At 47.0% G+C, this 14,425-nt stretch overlaps 1 protein-coding gene across 4 annotated transcripts in view; it reads right to left on the bottom strand.

The window, feature by feature from the left end:
- CHRNA4 (cholinergic receptor nicotinic alpha 4 subunit) overlaps positions 1-14,425 on the bottom strand; it is a 304,030-nt gene that overhangs the window by 52,444 nt on the left and 237,161 nt on the right. For all 4 annotated transcript variants that reach the window (XM_077252940.1, XM_077252943.1, XM_077252941.1 and 1 more), the window contains 2 exons: positions 9,798-9,842; positions 8,474-8,583 (listed from right to left, as the gene is read on the bottom strand). In XM_077252940.1, the coding sequence (XP_077109055.1) occupies positions 8,474-8,583; positions 9,798-9,842 (155 nt within the window). The remainder of the gene's footprint in view (positions 1-8,473; positions 8,584-9,797; positions 9,843-14,425) is intronic.

The raw sequence follows: 14,425 nt of genomic DNA on the forward strand, positions 1-14,425 counted from the left end.
GCCAGCTGTTCCCCTGCTGTGCAGCCGGCAACGTGTCCTGCAAAAGCCACGCAGACACAAGAACTGAAATTGAAGGGAACCTGTCCCCCCTCCCCCAGGCGTTTTTACGTTATCCAGCCACCTTGTACAGCGGTAATGCTGCATGTGTGCAAGGTGGCTCAGAAACGTATTCTCCTCGCACATGTGGAACTGAAAACACGTCTGCAATGTGTCCTCTGTGTGACCATTTAACCGTCCCGGTGGTGTGACTTTCCTTTGTAATGACACGCTGCAACCCCCTTGGTAGCGCTGCCCGTCTTCTGGCATCATTGTTTGGCTGCCTGCGCCTCTGCGGCCGCCCTGACCCACACAACGCCCCTCGGTGTCTTATTTATTGGGACTGCGAGGGTGTGATTGATGGGCAGGATCAGTGCATCAGTTCGCCTGTCCCTCCTCTCCTTCCGCCTTCTTCGGACTGTGCGGCTTCATGGCCGTGGCATGCGATAAGGGATCAGATGACGCCGCACAGTCTGAAGCGGGTGTAAGGACCCGAGTGTGAGAGGCCAACATATGTGCTGCGCCAGGCCCTGAATCCCAGCCCCGCAGTGTTTTAACAATGTTAAGACACTGCGGGGCTGGGATTCATGGTCATCGCGAACCGCACCGGCCGACATTACATGATGCCAGAAGATGGGCAGCGCTAACGGCGCTAGGCCAGGGGATAACACGACAGCGCAGACTCCTGTACAGCAAATAACAACGCTCGGGAGGCTGCACCAAGGTGGGATTCTTGACACCTGTGCTGCGTCTCATTACAAAGGGAACTCTCGCCTCCATTACACAGTTTGACTGTATAAAGGGCTAAATGTTATACGTGTTTCATTCAGCGTGTGCAAGGAGAAAAATTAAAAGAGCAACCTTTGACTTGTGCAGCACTACTGCTGCATAAGCTGTGGCTCTTCTACTTTCTAACCCCTGAGGGGGGGTTAAAGGTGACCTTTGAAATCGGTTCAAGTAGGCTTCGGCCTACACTCTGCTCCACCTGCAGAGCCCGGGCTCCAACAACGCTAGTTGCTGTCCGGAAGTGCTGGCTGCACAGAGCCAAACACCTCGCCAATGTGTCAGTGGGGCCAGCACCGCCAGCTGTTCCCCTGCTGTGTAGCCGGCAACGTGTCCTGCAAAAGCCACGCAGACACAACACACCCAAAGCTGCCGCCAGTGCAGGCTTCGGCCTACACTCCCCTCCCCCTGCTCCTCCTCCTCCTGCTCCTCCTCCTGCTGTCCCTGGGCTCTAACACACCGCCAGTTTTTGCCCAGATGTGCTAGCTGCACAGAGAAAAACACCAGCCAATGTGTCAGTGGGGTCCAGCACCGCCAGCTGTTCCCCTGCTGTGCAGCCGGCAACGTGTCCTGCAAAAGCCACGCAGACACAAGAACTGAAATTGAAGGGAACCTGTCCCCCCTCCCCCAGGCGTTTTTACGTTATCCAGCCACCTTGTACAGCGGTAATGCTGCATGTATGCAAGGTGGCTCAGAAACGTATTCTCCTCGCACATGTGGAACTGAAAACACGTCTGCAATGTGTCCTCTGTGTGACCATTTAACCGTCCCGGTGGTGTGACTTTCCTTTGTAATGACACGCTGCAACCCCCTTGGTAGCGCTGCCCGTCTTCTGGCATCATTGTTTGGCTGCCTGCGCCTCTGCGGCCGCCCTGACCCACACAACGCCCCTCGGTGTCTTATTTATTGGGACTGCGAGGGTGTGATTGATGGGCAGGATCAGTGCATCAGTTCGCCTGTCCCTCCTCTCCTTCCGCCTTCTTCGGACTGTGCGGCTTCATGGCCGTGGCATGCGATAAGGGATCAGATGACGCCGCACAGTCTGAAGCGGGTGTAAGGACCCGAGTGTGAGAGGCCAACATATGTGCTGCGCCAGGCCCTGAATCCCAGCCCCGCAGTGTTTTAACAATGTTAAGACACTGCGGGGCTGGGATTCATGGTCATCGCGAACCGCACCGGCCGACATTACATGATGCCAGAAGATGGGCAGCGCTAACGGCGCTAGGCCAGGGGATAACACGACAGCGCAGACTCCTGTACAGCAAATAACAACGCTCGGGAGGCTGCACCAAGGTGGGATTCTTGACACCTGTGCTGCGTCTCATTACAAAGGGAACTCTCGCCTCCATTACACAGTTTGACTGTATAAAGGGCTAAATGTTATACGTGTTTCATTCAGCGTGTGCAAGGAGAAAAATTAAAAGAGCAACCTTTGACTTGTGCAGCACTACTGCTGCATAAGCTGTGGCTCTTCTACTTTCTAACCCCTGAGGGGGGGTTAAAGGTGACCTTTGAAATCGGTTCAAGTAGGCTTCGGCCTACACTCTGCTCCACCTGCAGAGCCCGGGCTCCAACAACGCTAGTTGCTGTCCGGAAGTGCTGGCTGCACAGAGCCAAACACCTCGCCAATGTGTCAGTGGGGTCCAGCACCGCCAGCTGTTCCCCTGCTGTGTAGCCGGCAACGTGTCCTGCAAAAGCCACGCAGACACAACACACCCAAAGCTGCCGCCAGTGCAGGCTTCGGCCTACACTCCCCTCCCCCTGCTCCTCCTCCTCCTGCTCCTCCTCCTGCTGTCCCTGGGCTCTAACACACCGCCAGTTTTTGCCCAGATGTGCTAGCTGCACAGAGAAAAACACCAGCCAATGTGTCAGTGGGGTCCAGCACCGCCAGCTGTTCCCCTGCTGTGCAGCCGGCAACGTGTCCTGCAAAAGCCACGCAGACACAAGAACTGAAATTGAAGGGAACCTGTCCCCCCTCCCCCAGGCGTTTTTACGTTATCCAGCCACCTTGTACAGCGGTAATGCTGCATGTGTGCAAGGTGGCTCAGAAACGTATTCTCCTCGCACATGTGGAACTGAAAACACGTCTGCAATGTGTCCTCTGTGTGACCATTTAACCGTCCCGGTGGTGTGACTTTCCTTTGTAATGACACGCTGCAACCCCCTTGGTAGCGCTGCCCGTCTTCTGGCATCATTGTTTGGCTGCCTGCGCCTCTGCGGCCGCCCTGACCCACACAACGCCCCTCGGTGTCTTATTTATTGGGACTGCGAGGGTGTGATTGATGGGCAGGATCAGTGCATCAGTTCGCCTGTCCCTCCTCTCCTTCCGCCTTCTTCGGACTGTGCGGCTTCATGGCCGTGGCATGCGATAAGGGATCAGATGACGCCGCACAGTCTGAAGCGGGTGTAAGGACCCGAGTGTGAGAGGCCAACATATGTGCTGCGCCAGGCCCTGAATCCCAGCCCCGCAGTGTTTTAACAATGTTAAGACACTGCGGGGCTGGGATTCATGGTCATCGCGAACCGCACCGGCCGACATTACATGATGCCAGAAGATGGGCAGCGCTAACGGCGCTAGGCCAGGGGATAACACGACAGCGCAGACTCCTGTACAGCAAATAACAACGCTCGGGAGGCTGCACCAAGGTGGGATTCTTGACACCTGTGCTGCGTCTCATTACAAAGGGAACTCTCGCCTCCATTACACAGTTTGACTGTATAAAGGGCTAAATGTTATACGTGTTTCATTCAGCGTGTGCAAGGAGAAAAATTAAAAGAGCAACCTTTGACTTGTGCAGCACTACTGCTGCATAAGCTGTGGCTCTTCTACTTTCTAACCCCTGAGGGGGGGTTAAAGGTGACCTTTGAAATCGGTTCAAGTAGGCTTCGGCCTACACTCTGCTCCACCTGCAGAGCCCGGGCTCCAACAACGCTAGTTGCTGTCCGGAAGTGCTGGCTGCACAGAGCCAAACACCTCGCCAATGTGTCAGTGGGGTCCAGCACCGCCAGCTGTTCCCCTGCTGTGTAGCCGGCAACGTGTCCTGCAAAAGCCACGCAGACACAACACACCCAAAGCTGCCGCCAGTGCAGGCTTCGGCCTACACTCCCCTCCCCCTGCTCCTCCTCCTCCTGCTCCTCCTCCTGCTGACCCTGGGCTCTAACAAACCGCCAGTTGGGGCCCAGATGTGCTAGCTGCACAGAGAAAAACACCTCGCCAATGTGTCAGTGGGGTCCAGCACCGCCAGCTGTTCCCCTGCTGTGCAGCCGGCATCGTGTCCTGCAAAAGCCACGCAGACACTTGCTCTTGTACCTTCTGCTCCCCATCCTGGTTCCAGTACCGTCAGCTGGTTCCGGGCAGAGCCTTTGGCTTAGGTGCCTCCCTCTGGGTATCCGAGTTCCACCAACGTCAGGTGGTCCTTGGTAGTGCTTTCAGGCACGGGTACCTCCTGCTTAGTAACCGGGTTCCAGTAACGTCAGCTGGTCCTCGGTAGTTCCATTGGCTCTTGGACCTTCGGCTACCCATCCGGGTTCCAGCACCGTCAGCTGGTTCTCGGCAGTGTCTTTTGCTCTTGTACCTTCTGCTCCCCATCCTGGTTCCAGTACCGTCAGCTGGTTCCGGGCAGAGCCTTTGGCTTAGGTGCCTCCCTCTGGGTATCCGAGTTCCACCAACGTCAGGTGGTCCTTGGTAGTGCTTTCAGGCACGGGTACCTCCTGCTTAGTAACCGGGTTCCAGTAACGTCAGCTGGTCCTCGGTAGTTCCATTGGCTCTTGGACCTTCGGGTAGCCATCCGAGTTCCAGTTCCATCAGCTGGTTCTCGGCATTTTCTCAGCCTTCTTGTACCTTCTGCTACATTTCCAAGTTCAAGAGACTAAACACGATGACCCGGAAGAACACCCCTAAGATGACGACGACACCAGAGACGACAACCACCGTGATGACGACGACCCTGGAGACGATGACCCTGAAGACCACCCCGATGACGACGACCCCGGAGACCACCCCGATGACGACGACCCCGGAGACGACGACCCTGGAGACGACGACGACCTGGAAGACCGAGAAGCAGAAGAACAAGAGGCTGCAGAACAAAGAGCAGAAGGACATTAAGCATAACACAAAATATCAGAGCAAAAAAATATTATGTAAATTATAAGCAGAAGAAGACTAAGCAGTGTATGGGGGTGAGTCCGTTCCTCCTCGTGGTGCCCCTGGATAAAGCCTGATGCTGCAGGCCAAACTGAACGCGGACAAATGTAACTGGTTTGTGACAGGCAGAACGGAAGGTGTAATCTTCAAACTTTTATAGATAACAACTACGGGAATGCCTGTCACAAATAAGAATATGATGAAGAAGTTGAATATGATGAAGATAATAGTAAAATAAAAAGAATATGAACAATGTAACCCAAAAAATAATAGGTAGAAGATGAAGAAGAAGATGAATAAGGTGAAGAAGTTGATGTCAAAGAAGCTGATGATGAGGATAATGAAGAAGAAAGCGTGGGAGAAGTAAAAAAGAAGGTGAAGGGCGTTGAAGTAGTGATAGTGAAACATCAATATGTGACATAAAAAAAAAAAAAAATAACAGTCAAATTCTTTCTAACGCCGAACGTCATAAAAAAAAAAAAAATCCTGCTATTCTATTACATTGGGCTAAACCTCTGTGCCTTTAATGTCTCCGCCACGTCCCCCAATACATCCTACATTATTCTTAGTTGTTTTCCTTCATGTAGAATGAACCTACAAGTGTATAAAGGGTTTATTTTAATTCCGATATTTTCGTCCCATTGACTTGCATTGGGATCGGGTATCGGTATCGGATTGGATCCGATATTTTGACGGTATCGGCCGATACTTTCCGATACCGATACTTTCCGATATCGGAAAGTATCGCTCAACACTAGTTATTACACTTGGGGCTATTTAGTTTGGAAAAACGAAGACTAAGGGGTGATCTTATTTTAATGTATAAATATATGAGGGGAAAGTACAAAGACCTTTCTGATGATCTTTTTAATCATAGACCTGAGACAGGGACAAGGGGGCATCCTCTACGTCTGGAGGAAAGAAGGTTTAAGCATAATAACAGACGCGGATTCTTTACTGTAAGAGCAGTGAGACTATGGAACTCTCTGCCGTATGATGTTGTAATGAGTGATTCATTAATTAAATTTAAGAGGGGACTGAATACCTTTCTGGAAAAGTATAATGTTACAGGGTATATACACTAGATTCCTTGATAAGGCGTTGATCCAGGGAACTAGTCTGATTGCCGTATGTGGAGTCGGGAAGGAATTTTTTTTCCCCATGGTGGAGTTACTCTTTGCCACATGGGTTTTTTTTTGCCTTCCCCTGGATCAACATGTTAGGGCATGTTAGGTTAGGCTATGGGTTGAACTAGATGGACTTACAGTCTTCCTTCAACCTTAATAACTATATAACTATATAATGTAATGTATGTACACAGTGACTGCACCAGCAGAATAGTGAGTGCAGCTCTGGAGTATAATACAGGATATAACTCACGATCAGTAATTTACACAATGACTCCTATAGCAGAATAGTCAGAATAGTGAGTCCAGCTCTGGATGATATATCACAGGACGTAACTCAGGATAGGTACAAGATAGATAATGAAATATATTTAGCCGGGCCCACAGTTGAGCCTCCTGACAGGATCACTTTAATTTTCGGAAGCACGGTATTTGACATGATCTATTTTCAGAACATCTCCAGATAATCCAGTTTATCCTCAGTGCATGTGAATACCTCCACTGTAAGGTAATGGGTGAAAAGGGATAAGAGATTACCGTATTTTAATAAAGCAGAATCCCGACTTGAGCTTTTCATATGTTGTCCACTCCAAATATCATAAGGCTTCCTGTACAGGACCTTTCCATAGTGTCTTTCCCTCCACAAAGTACACAGCACACATGTTAACGTCCTTCTCCTTCATATTCCCCTGCAGGGATCTTGTACTTTTTGCTAAATTCACAAGATTTCTCATGCAGTAAATGACATTCAGATAACGCATTTTGTAAATGAAATGTCAGACAGATGAAATAAATGACATGAAACGCACCAGCGCTGCCGCATTATAGAGATATTTCCTTATATCGGACATTTCAATTTAACAAATTTTGGAATGTTGACATCACAATTTCCATTTTTATGTCAGGCTGGCTGATTATATAGAGATAAGCGGTGCCACATAAAATCTGCTCCACTTTATGTCGCAGATTACTTTGTAGGACGTTCCTTCTCCAGTTTCAACCATAGACTGAGTGACAAGTACTATTCCTTCACTCTTTAAGGGAATTCTTCAATATCTGTGGTGTGTATTACCTCAGCTGCTTCAGACCATCATGATACACATTCAAGCTGCTGCAGAACCTCTTATTACACATAACGAACTAAAAAAACTTACAATACACACATCAGCTGTTGCAGAACCTCTTAATACATATCTCAACTGCTGCTTAGCCTCATAGTACAAACTTCAGCTGCTGCAGAACATCTTAATACACACCACAAATGCTCAGCATGTTTGATGAGAGTGTGTAATAAAATCATAGCAAGTGGGAATATAAGCGAAGTGGCTTTAAAAAGTTTTGTTCAGCACTGGAAACAGCCAAGCACAGATGTGCAACAACATTTCTGCAACTTCCAGTTGAGACGGGAATGACCCTTTATATTTAATGTGAGTTATTTGTGACTTGGTTGGGTCAGAGGGCAACATGTTGCTGGCATTTGTATGCACCTTCTCATATCTATAGAGTCAAGAAGGTTTAAAGAGCCCAAACTATCCCACTTGTTGAGGTCAGACAGACAAAGACAAAGTAGGAAAAGTTGTTCAGCAGAGAAAAACTGCCTGCATCTTAGTTAGATAGCAAATGGGGATGGGTAGACACTAGCCAGTAATGTGCAAAATTCCAGGACTTTGCCACAGTGGAGCATAAAGAAGTTCAAATGTTGTTTGATCCAGGAAAGAAGACCAGGCCAGACCAGGCAAGGAAATGGCAACTCAAGAGCAGCAGGATTTGCCACACCAGTGGAGTCTGTAACCTGATGCCTGAGTGTGAAGAGGAGTGCCACACCAGAGATGGCAAGGAGATAGGCGCCTGACTGTGAGACTGGATCACAGAAATTGTTCAAAGTGCCAGACAAGCTATTATAGGAAACTGTTGGAAAAGAAAGGTGACCATGAGAAGGTTTGTGACCAGTCTTTTGAGTACTGCTGTGATAGAGAAACCTAGACTGTTGCAGAGTGAAGGAGTTGCTGCTGAGGAGAGTGCCAGCAAATTGCCATATAAGGCAATTACCTACCTCTGTTCAAGTAATCTTGTTGCCTCTTGTGAGACTGTGAAACTATCAAGTGCGTTGCCTTCTTGTAAGGTTGTTGAAATCTTATTTCCTGTTTCCGCTTGAATCCTTCTGCCGTCCCAGAGTGGGGAACCACTATACCTTAAACGGCCACAACATGCTTTTAAAATTAGAAGGACATACCATCTTTCAACTCTTTTATAAGGAGATTTAGGCCTCTTAGCACAAACTTATTTGACCACCTTAAATCCCAATAGTTGTACCCTCCTGGTCATGCATTAGTAATGAAATAGGATTCCTATGTAATGCAGATTAGGGAGGCTTCCTCACTTGTTATACAGGACGATGTCTGGCCTCCAGATCAGCTCTGAGGGAATCCTGATTGATGTGACATTCTCATATTCCAGGGGGTCCCAGCGGAGCTTGTAGTCATGCCATTCCTGTAGGAGGGAGCACAGATAACACATATGTAAATCACCAGCTCTCTTTAGATGCTATTAGAATAATTACCAGGTAACATTTCCATGGAAGCCAGCCAGCAAGTGGTGAATGTGTCCAAGATAACCTGGTCCTTGTGACTGATATGTCCTATGCCATGTAATTATGTGCAAGTCACCCATATGAACGGTTTCTATCTATGGGCGAGAATCCAAAGAGATCAAAAATAAACAATGCAGCGTTCCCTATGCATACACGCTACAGAGGAGATAATAAGGTAATAATTCACCTTTGACTTTCATGCACTCTACGGTATAATCTGGAATCTTTCTAATAGATTTATTATCTTTCAACATGGTTTCATGTTCATTTTTAGAAATAAAGTGGTTTTAATAGAAAATGTTAACACATGGATATGGTAAATCTGAAGTCCTTTAAATTAGGTATATTTATTAATTTAATTTTTTTTAAATACCTAAACGAGTACGAAGTAAAGTTGGGTTAGTGAAGAAAAAAAGCAGAACTGTCAACAGCAGTTTGCTGATGGGTGATGGAGGATCTGTGGTCTTAGCAGAGACTTTTGAACTGGAGGAGATAATGATAATAGAGAGTTATTAACTGTAATAAGACCCCTGACCAGTTATTATATAGAGTGGTGTGACTGCCTTAGGGAGGTCACGCATGATAGACAGATATGTTTTTTATGGAAACCAGCAAAGTTTCACTGTCCTCCTCTCTGAAGAGGCTCTATGCATATCTAATTTCCCAGAGCAGCATTGCATGGCCGATAGGTCTCCTTATGACGATTTGGCCCTCTCCACAAGGAGAAACCTTTCCCCTTAAGCTCCCTTTCAGAGGTCTCTCACTCAGATCTCATGCTTTACACTGATGAGGAGCAAACACCCAGAAACACATATGTAAATGGAGTGTCTGGTTTGGTTTCTTATTCTAAGCCATTTATCAAGGATTGTTAAAGGGTTGAAATGGATTTTTAGGATTGCTACTGTACATCCAGCAGGCGACCCTAGAGTCCTATTCCTCCTCCTCTCTGAAGAGGCTATTTGCATATTTAACTTTACAGGTGAGCATCACATGACCTATAAGTCTTCATTGCCGCTAACTTGGCATTCTCCACAGTAAGAAACGTTCCTCCTTAGATTATTTTGGCAGTGATCAATGAGCCCCATATCATGCGAAGGCACCTGAGGAAACTCACCTGTTTGACCCAAACATTGGTGGTCATCATCTGGTTCTTTTCATCCTGCAGAGAACATGAACGGGTCAGTGACATAATAATAGGGATCATGACAATGACAAGCTGGACAAAGATCAAACACCAGACCAAAGCTTAGGTTGTTTGACCTTATACTGTATGTTTCATATATAATCTACTACTGGAAAGACAATTTAACACCAAGCTTCTAGTCACTGACCCATCTCTACAGTATGGTGCCACTTATCTGTCTCGGCATTGTTACTCTTGGCTGTCAGCTTGTTTTTACGTTTCTGCCTTATTGCACTCTCAGAGGTATGAATTGGACTTGTTAATTCGTATTGCCGTGTGAGGTTTTGTGTTATTTTGAGTTTCTGGTATATTTTCTTTTCAGCCTTGTTGTTGGGTTTCTCTGGATCACCACCTCCAGCCTGAGGATGATGGCGCTCAACTCACCGTGCTCTAAATTTGTGACACTTGTCTCCCATCACTGTATATTATAGCTGATTTTTTCTTGTGGGGGTGTAGTCAGAATGTTTCTTTTTGGGTCAGCTAAGGAACTCATTCTGAGGACCCTCATTGTACCATATTTCCTCCTCCAGTGTTTTGTACGTCTAAGATATCACATAGTGCCCTCCATTGGGCACAGGAAGTGACATCAGTAAGGGTCATGCAAACGTTCGTGCAACATGGTCCAATCACAGTCAACAATGCACGGACTAGCCGCGGGACTCCTGACCTGAGTGTGACATCTTTTAATTCTTTTAGTCTGTCACGCTGAGGTCAGGAGACCCACAGTCAGTCTGTGCATTGGGTCCATACTTAGACCGTGTTACACAGACATTTGCATGAGCACTATGTATTTGGAGTCCAATGCAAAATCTACTGGTATAATATATGGCAGAGAGGCACAGGTGTGACTGCTAACTCTGTACCCCCCCAACTATGACCCAAAGGTGAAAATCTGTGTACAGGGCTATGAAGTTGGATCGCCCCCACAGTAAGGGCAATGGGGTACTCGGTACCGGGTCCTTCGGTTCGGGGAATGTCACGGTGGCCTGACCCAGTCCGTGGCCCTTTTGAGGGGTGTTCAATGAAAGAAAGAGTTTTTATGGTTTCGGGAAAGGTCTTTAAAGGGGTAGTTCCTGACACCACCTGTGGTATTCGGTCAGGGTGACCGACGCTGCTTAGGGGTCCGCTGGGGAGATGTTATGGCAGCTAGATGGTATACCTTCCCACAGGTGAAGTGTATCCCCAGGGCTTCCCAGAGGTGTAGGTGGTGATGGTGGATGATGCAAGGCGCAGTGAATAACGAGGACACAAGGTTGCAGTCTCTTTACCTTTACTGGAGGCTTCAGCATCCACAGTCCAGGGTACAGACCACAGGGTAGGCAGAGTCCGGCCGGTCTGAAGGCAAATCCAGAGTCCCCCTATCCAGGTGGAAATCAGTAGCCTTCCTACTAGCGCCTGTGTGTTGTAGTACCTCCCTGCTGAGCTTCTCGGTAAGGTCCTCACAACTGTTGTAGATGTTCTAGATGTTGTTTCTTCCTCTCTGTCCCCCAGATGGTATGGATAGGACAAACCCGTATGACTGATGGCCTGAGGCTTGTTTATAGGGACCCTAGAGACGCCCCGACCCCCACAAGTTGCCACCGTGTCTTCTTAGGTATTAAGGTCGGGCAGCCAACTTGGAATTGACTGTCCTGCCGGTCTCTGGAGCAAGGCTTGGAGACGGTTGCTCCCTCGGTGTTCCGGCCACCGGCTACGCGCCTCAGAAGGAGGCAGCCTATTACAGGGCAGAACTCCTTCTGGTGTTATCTCCTTGTGCTATGACTTTGTTTCTCACCCTCTACAACACAATTCTCTTCGTGTCCGTTCTTAGGATGCTGCCGCACGTGGGGCAGGCGCAGCTCCGTGTCCTTCTGTCTAGCTAGGCCTCTGACAGGATCCCACCCCTGTCAGGGACCCTCTGTCTGCAGCTCCGATGTTCCTCCTTTCCCCCTGTCTGCCTGACAGGTGTTGCCTGGGCAAAGCCCAGTCAGCTTCTCTCTAACTTTCTATCCAGCCCTCCAGTTTTACCCTTCTGTGAGGAGTGCCCTAGTAGATAGGAGCAAGGCTCCCCCTGGTGGTCTGGAGTGTGAAGTGTGGTGTATGGTTTGTGATACCTGGTAGGAAGATCTCCTTTATTGCCATCAGATGTGATATCACTCCCCCTGGTGGAAGAATGACATCACTGCAACGACCAGGACTCTGGGGCGCTGAAGAATATGTTGGAACAGCAGGAAATGCAATATTTTCTCCTACAAGTCACTTCAGCAGCTATTAACACTAAAAGGGTGTCTACCAGGAGAAATTGAACTTTATTTCTCCAGGAAGCCATCGGCTTTCAGTCATGTATTGTGACTGGTGGCTGCAAGCATACCTAGGCATTTTGATTGACAGTGTGTAGCGCATCTGTGTAGAGGAAGCTGTTAAATCAAAGTGTCAGGGCATGCTTGCAGCCACAGCCAACGTTGTACTGAGCAGTGACTGTAACCACACAAAAAAATGAGGGCAATTGTTGTGGAGTGATTTGTACAATTAAAGGACTTTTCTCTGAGTATTTTTATTAATTTTGAATACGGGGTTAGTAATGGGGGTGCTTGCTAGATACCTCTCCATTACTAACCCCTGGGCTTGATGTCAGCGGACATAAAAGAGCTGACATCAACCCCAAAACTATTACCCCACTTGCCAACGCACCGGGGCAAGTGGGAAGAGCCGATTTGTGCATCTAATTGATGTGCCATTTCTGAGGTGGCTGAGGGCTGTTGTTCTTAGTCAGGGTGGGGAACAATGTCATTGGCCCCTTCCAAGCATATTAATATGTCTATTTGGCCCTTGCTTCTTAGTAAAAATAAAGGGGGACCCCACATCATTTTTTTTTTGAGTCCCCCTTTTTACTAACCAGTAAAGGATAAGCAGACAGCTGTGAGCTGATATAAATAGGCTGGGAACCTTTATGGCTTCCCAGAATAATAACAACAGCCCCCAGCTATCTGATTTTCCTCAGCTGGTTTGGAAAAATAAGGGGGGTACCACAATGATTTTATTTATTTATTTAATGCATGCTATAAAGGGGGTGCTGACTCCAACTCTCATCAGCATCGCCTAGTCACGCGCTGATTGCAGGGAGACCAGTTGACGATGATGAGAGTTGGATTCATCACCCGATGCCTGGGAACAGTGCTAATGGTACCGCTTTTCTCACACGCTGGTACGTGTCATGCTGGTGATAGACGGATGTCATCTATGTGCATGTGTGCAGGATGTATTATGGTCTGTGGTCCGTGCTGCTGGCAAATCATGGACATGTCTACGTGATTTTCTCATGGACACAGTGTTCGTGTGAACACACTGACATGTGCACAGACGCATTCACTTGGGTCTACGTGTGTAAGTGCCTCTAGTACGTGTGAAAAACTGTCACCACACGAACTGTAAACGCTGACATGTGAAGGGGGCTTCACTGAAGGCCGGCGGCTCCCGGAGGAATAAATTTCATTTTCTCCAAGACGTAGCTGCAGTATGCTATTAACCTGCAGATTAACCCTTTATCTGCAGATTAAAAGCTTATTCATTCGTGACAGGCTCCCCTTAAGACAGCCCATCAGAGGATTTTAAAGAATATAAAAACCATTATTTATACATAAACGCATATATTTTAGGCTAAAAATATTTTTTTCCAATTAGGGTTCATTATCAATTTTTTTACCCATTGCCTTCTGAAGTCTATCGCATCGCAGGCTACAGAAAAAGTTAACCTAAGAATCTATTAGTGAGCTCTGTTTGTAACTCATCTATGTGTTTACTGAGCTCCTCTCAGCTGATTTGGAATATATTTTCTTCGATGTGGTTTGTGGTCCTAAATTCGATGAGAAAAAAGGAGATAAAAGACAGATAAAAGAGTTACAAACGCTATGTCTGAACGAGCTGACTGAAGAATTCTTGATTAATCTTGCAAAGAACCTGAAAAAGTAAAGCCAAATAAAATATTTAATGAAAACTAATTGCAAAAAAATTTTTTTTTTTTTTTAATCTGTTTATTTTTGAAAGATTTTCCTTTTTCTCGTACAAATACCATCATAAACATTAGTATAGTTGTAGCAAAATTATCAAAATGCAAAAGCAAAAAATATTTTTAACTCAAAATATATGCATTTAAGTAAAAAATACTCCCATAACTTCAAGAAGGGGGATCAGATCTTTAATTCATTAGTCAAAATGCAGATTATGGGAAAATCCGAGTTATTTAGGTATTACATGGAAATCCAACATATTTTAAGAAGAACTGTGTAATACTTCTCTTTACCTGTGGGGGCAGTGCAGGGAAACTGAACAGCTAAGCCTCACAAATGATTAATTGGTTACTAGGAGTCCAGCAGTTGGACATCTTGTATTCAGCCTATTGAATGACTTTTCTAACACATATATACTGTCTAACGTGGAGAACGCCTTTAATTTACAATGCTAGCCTCTAATTATTATGATATTCAGTTGGCGGGGCATGCTGGCATCTTGGCTCCATTCCTAATGGCCACAGTGCGATCAATTATACATCTGTTGTATGTTGTGGACTTTATATCATTCCT

Source organism: Ranitomeya variabilis, chromosome 4, assembly GCF_051348905.1.
Source record: "Ranitomeya variabilis isolate aRanVar5 chromosome 4, aRanVar5.hap1, whole genome shotgun sequence".
Lineage (NCBI taxonomy): Eukaryota > Metazoa > Chordata > Amphibia > Anura > Dendrobatidae > Ranitomeya > Ranitomeya variabilis.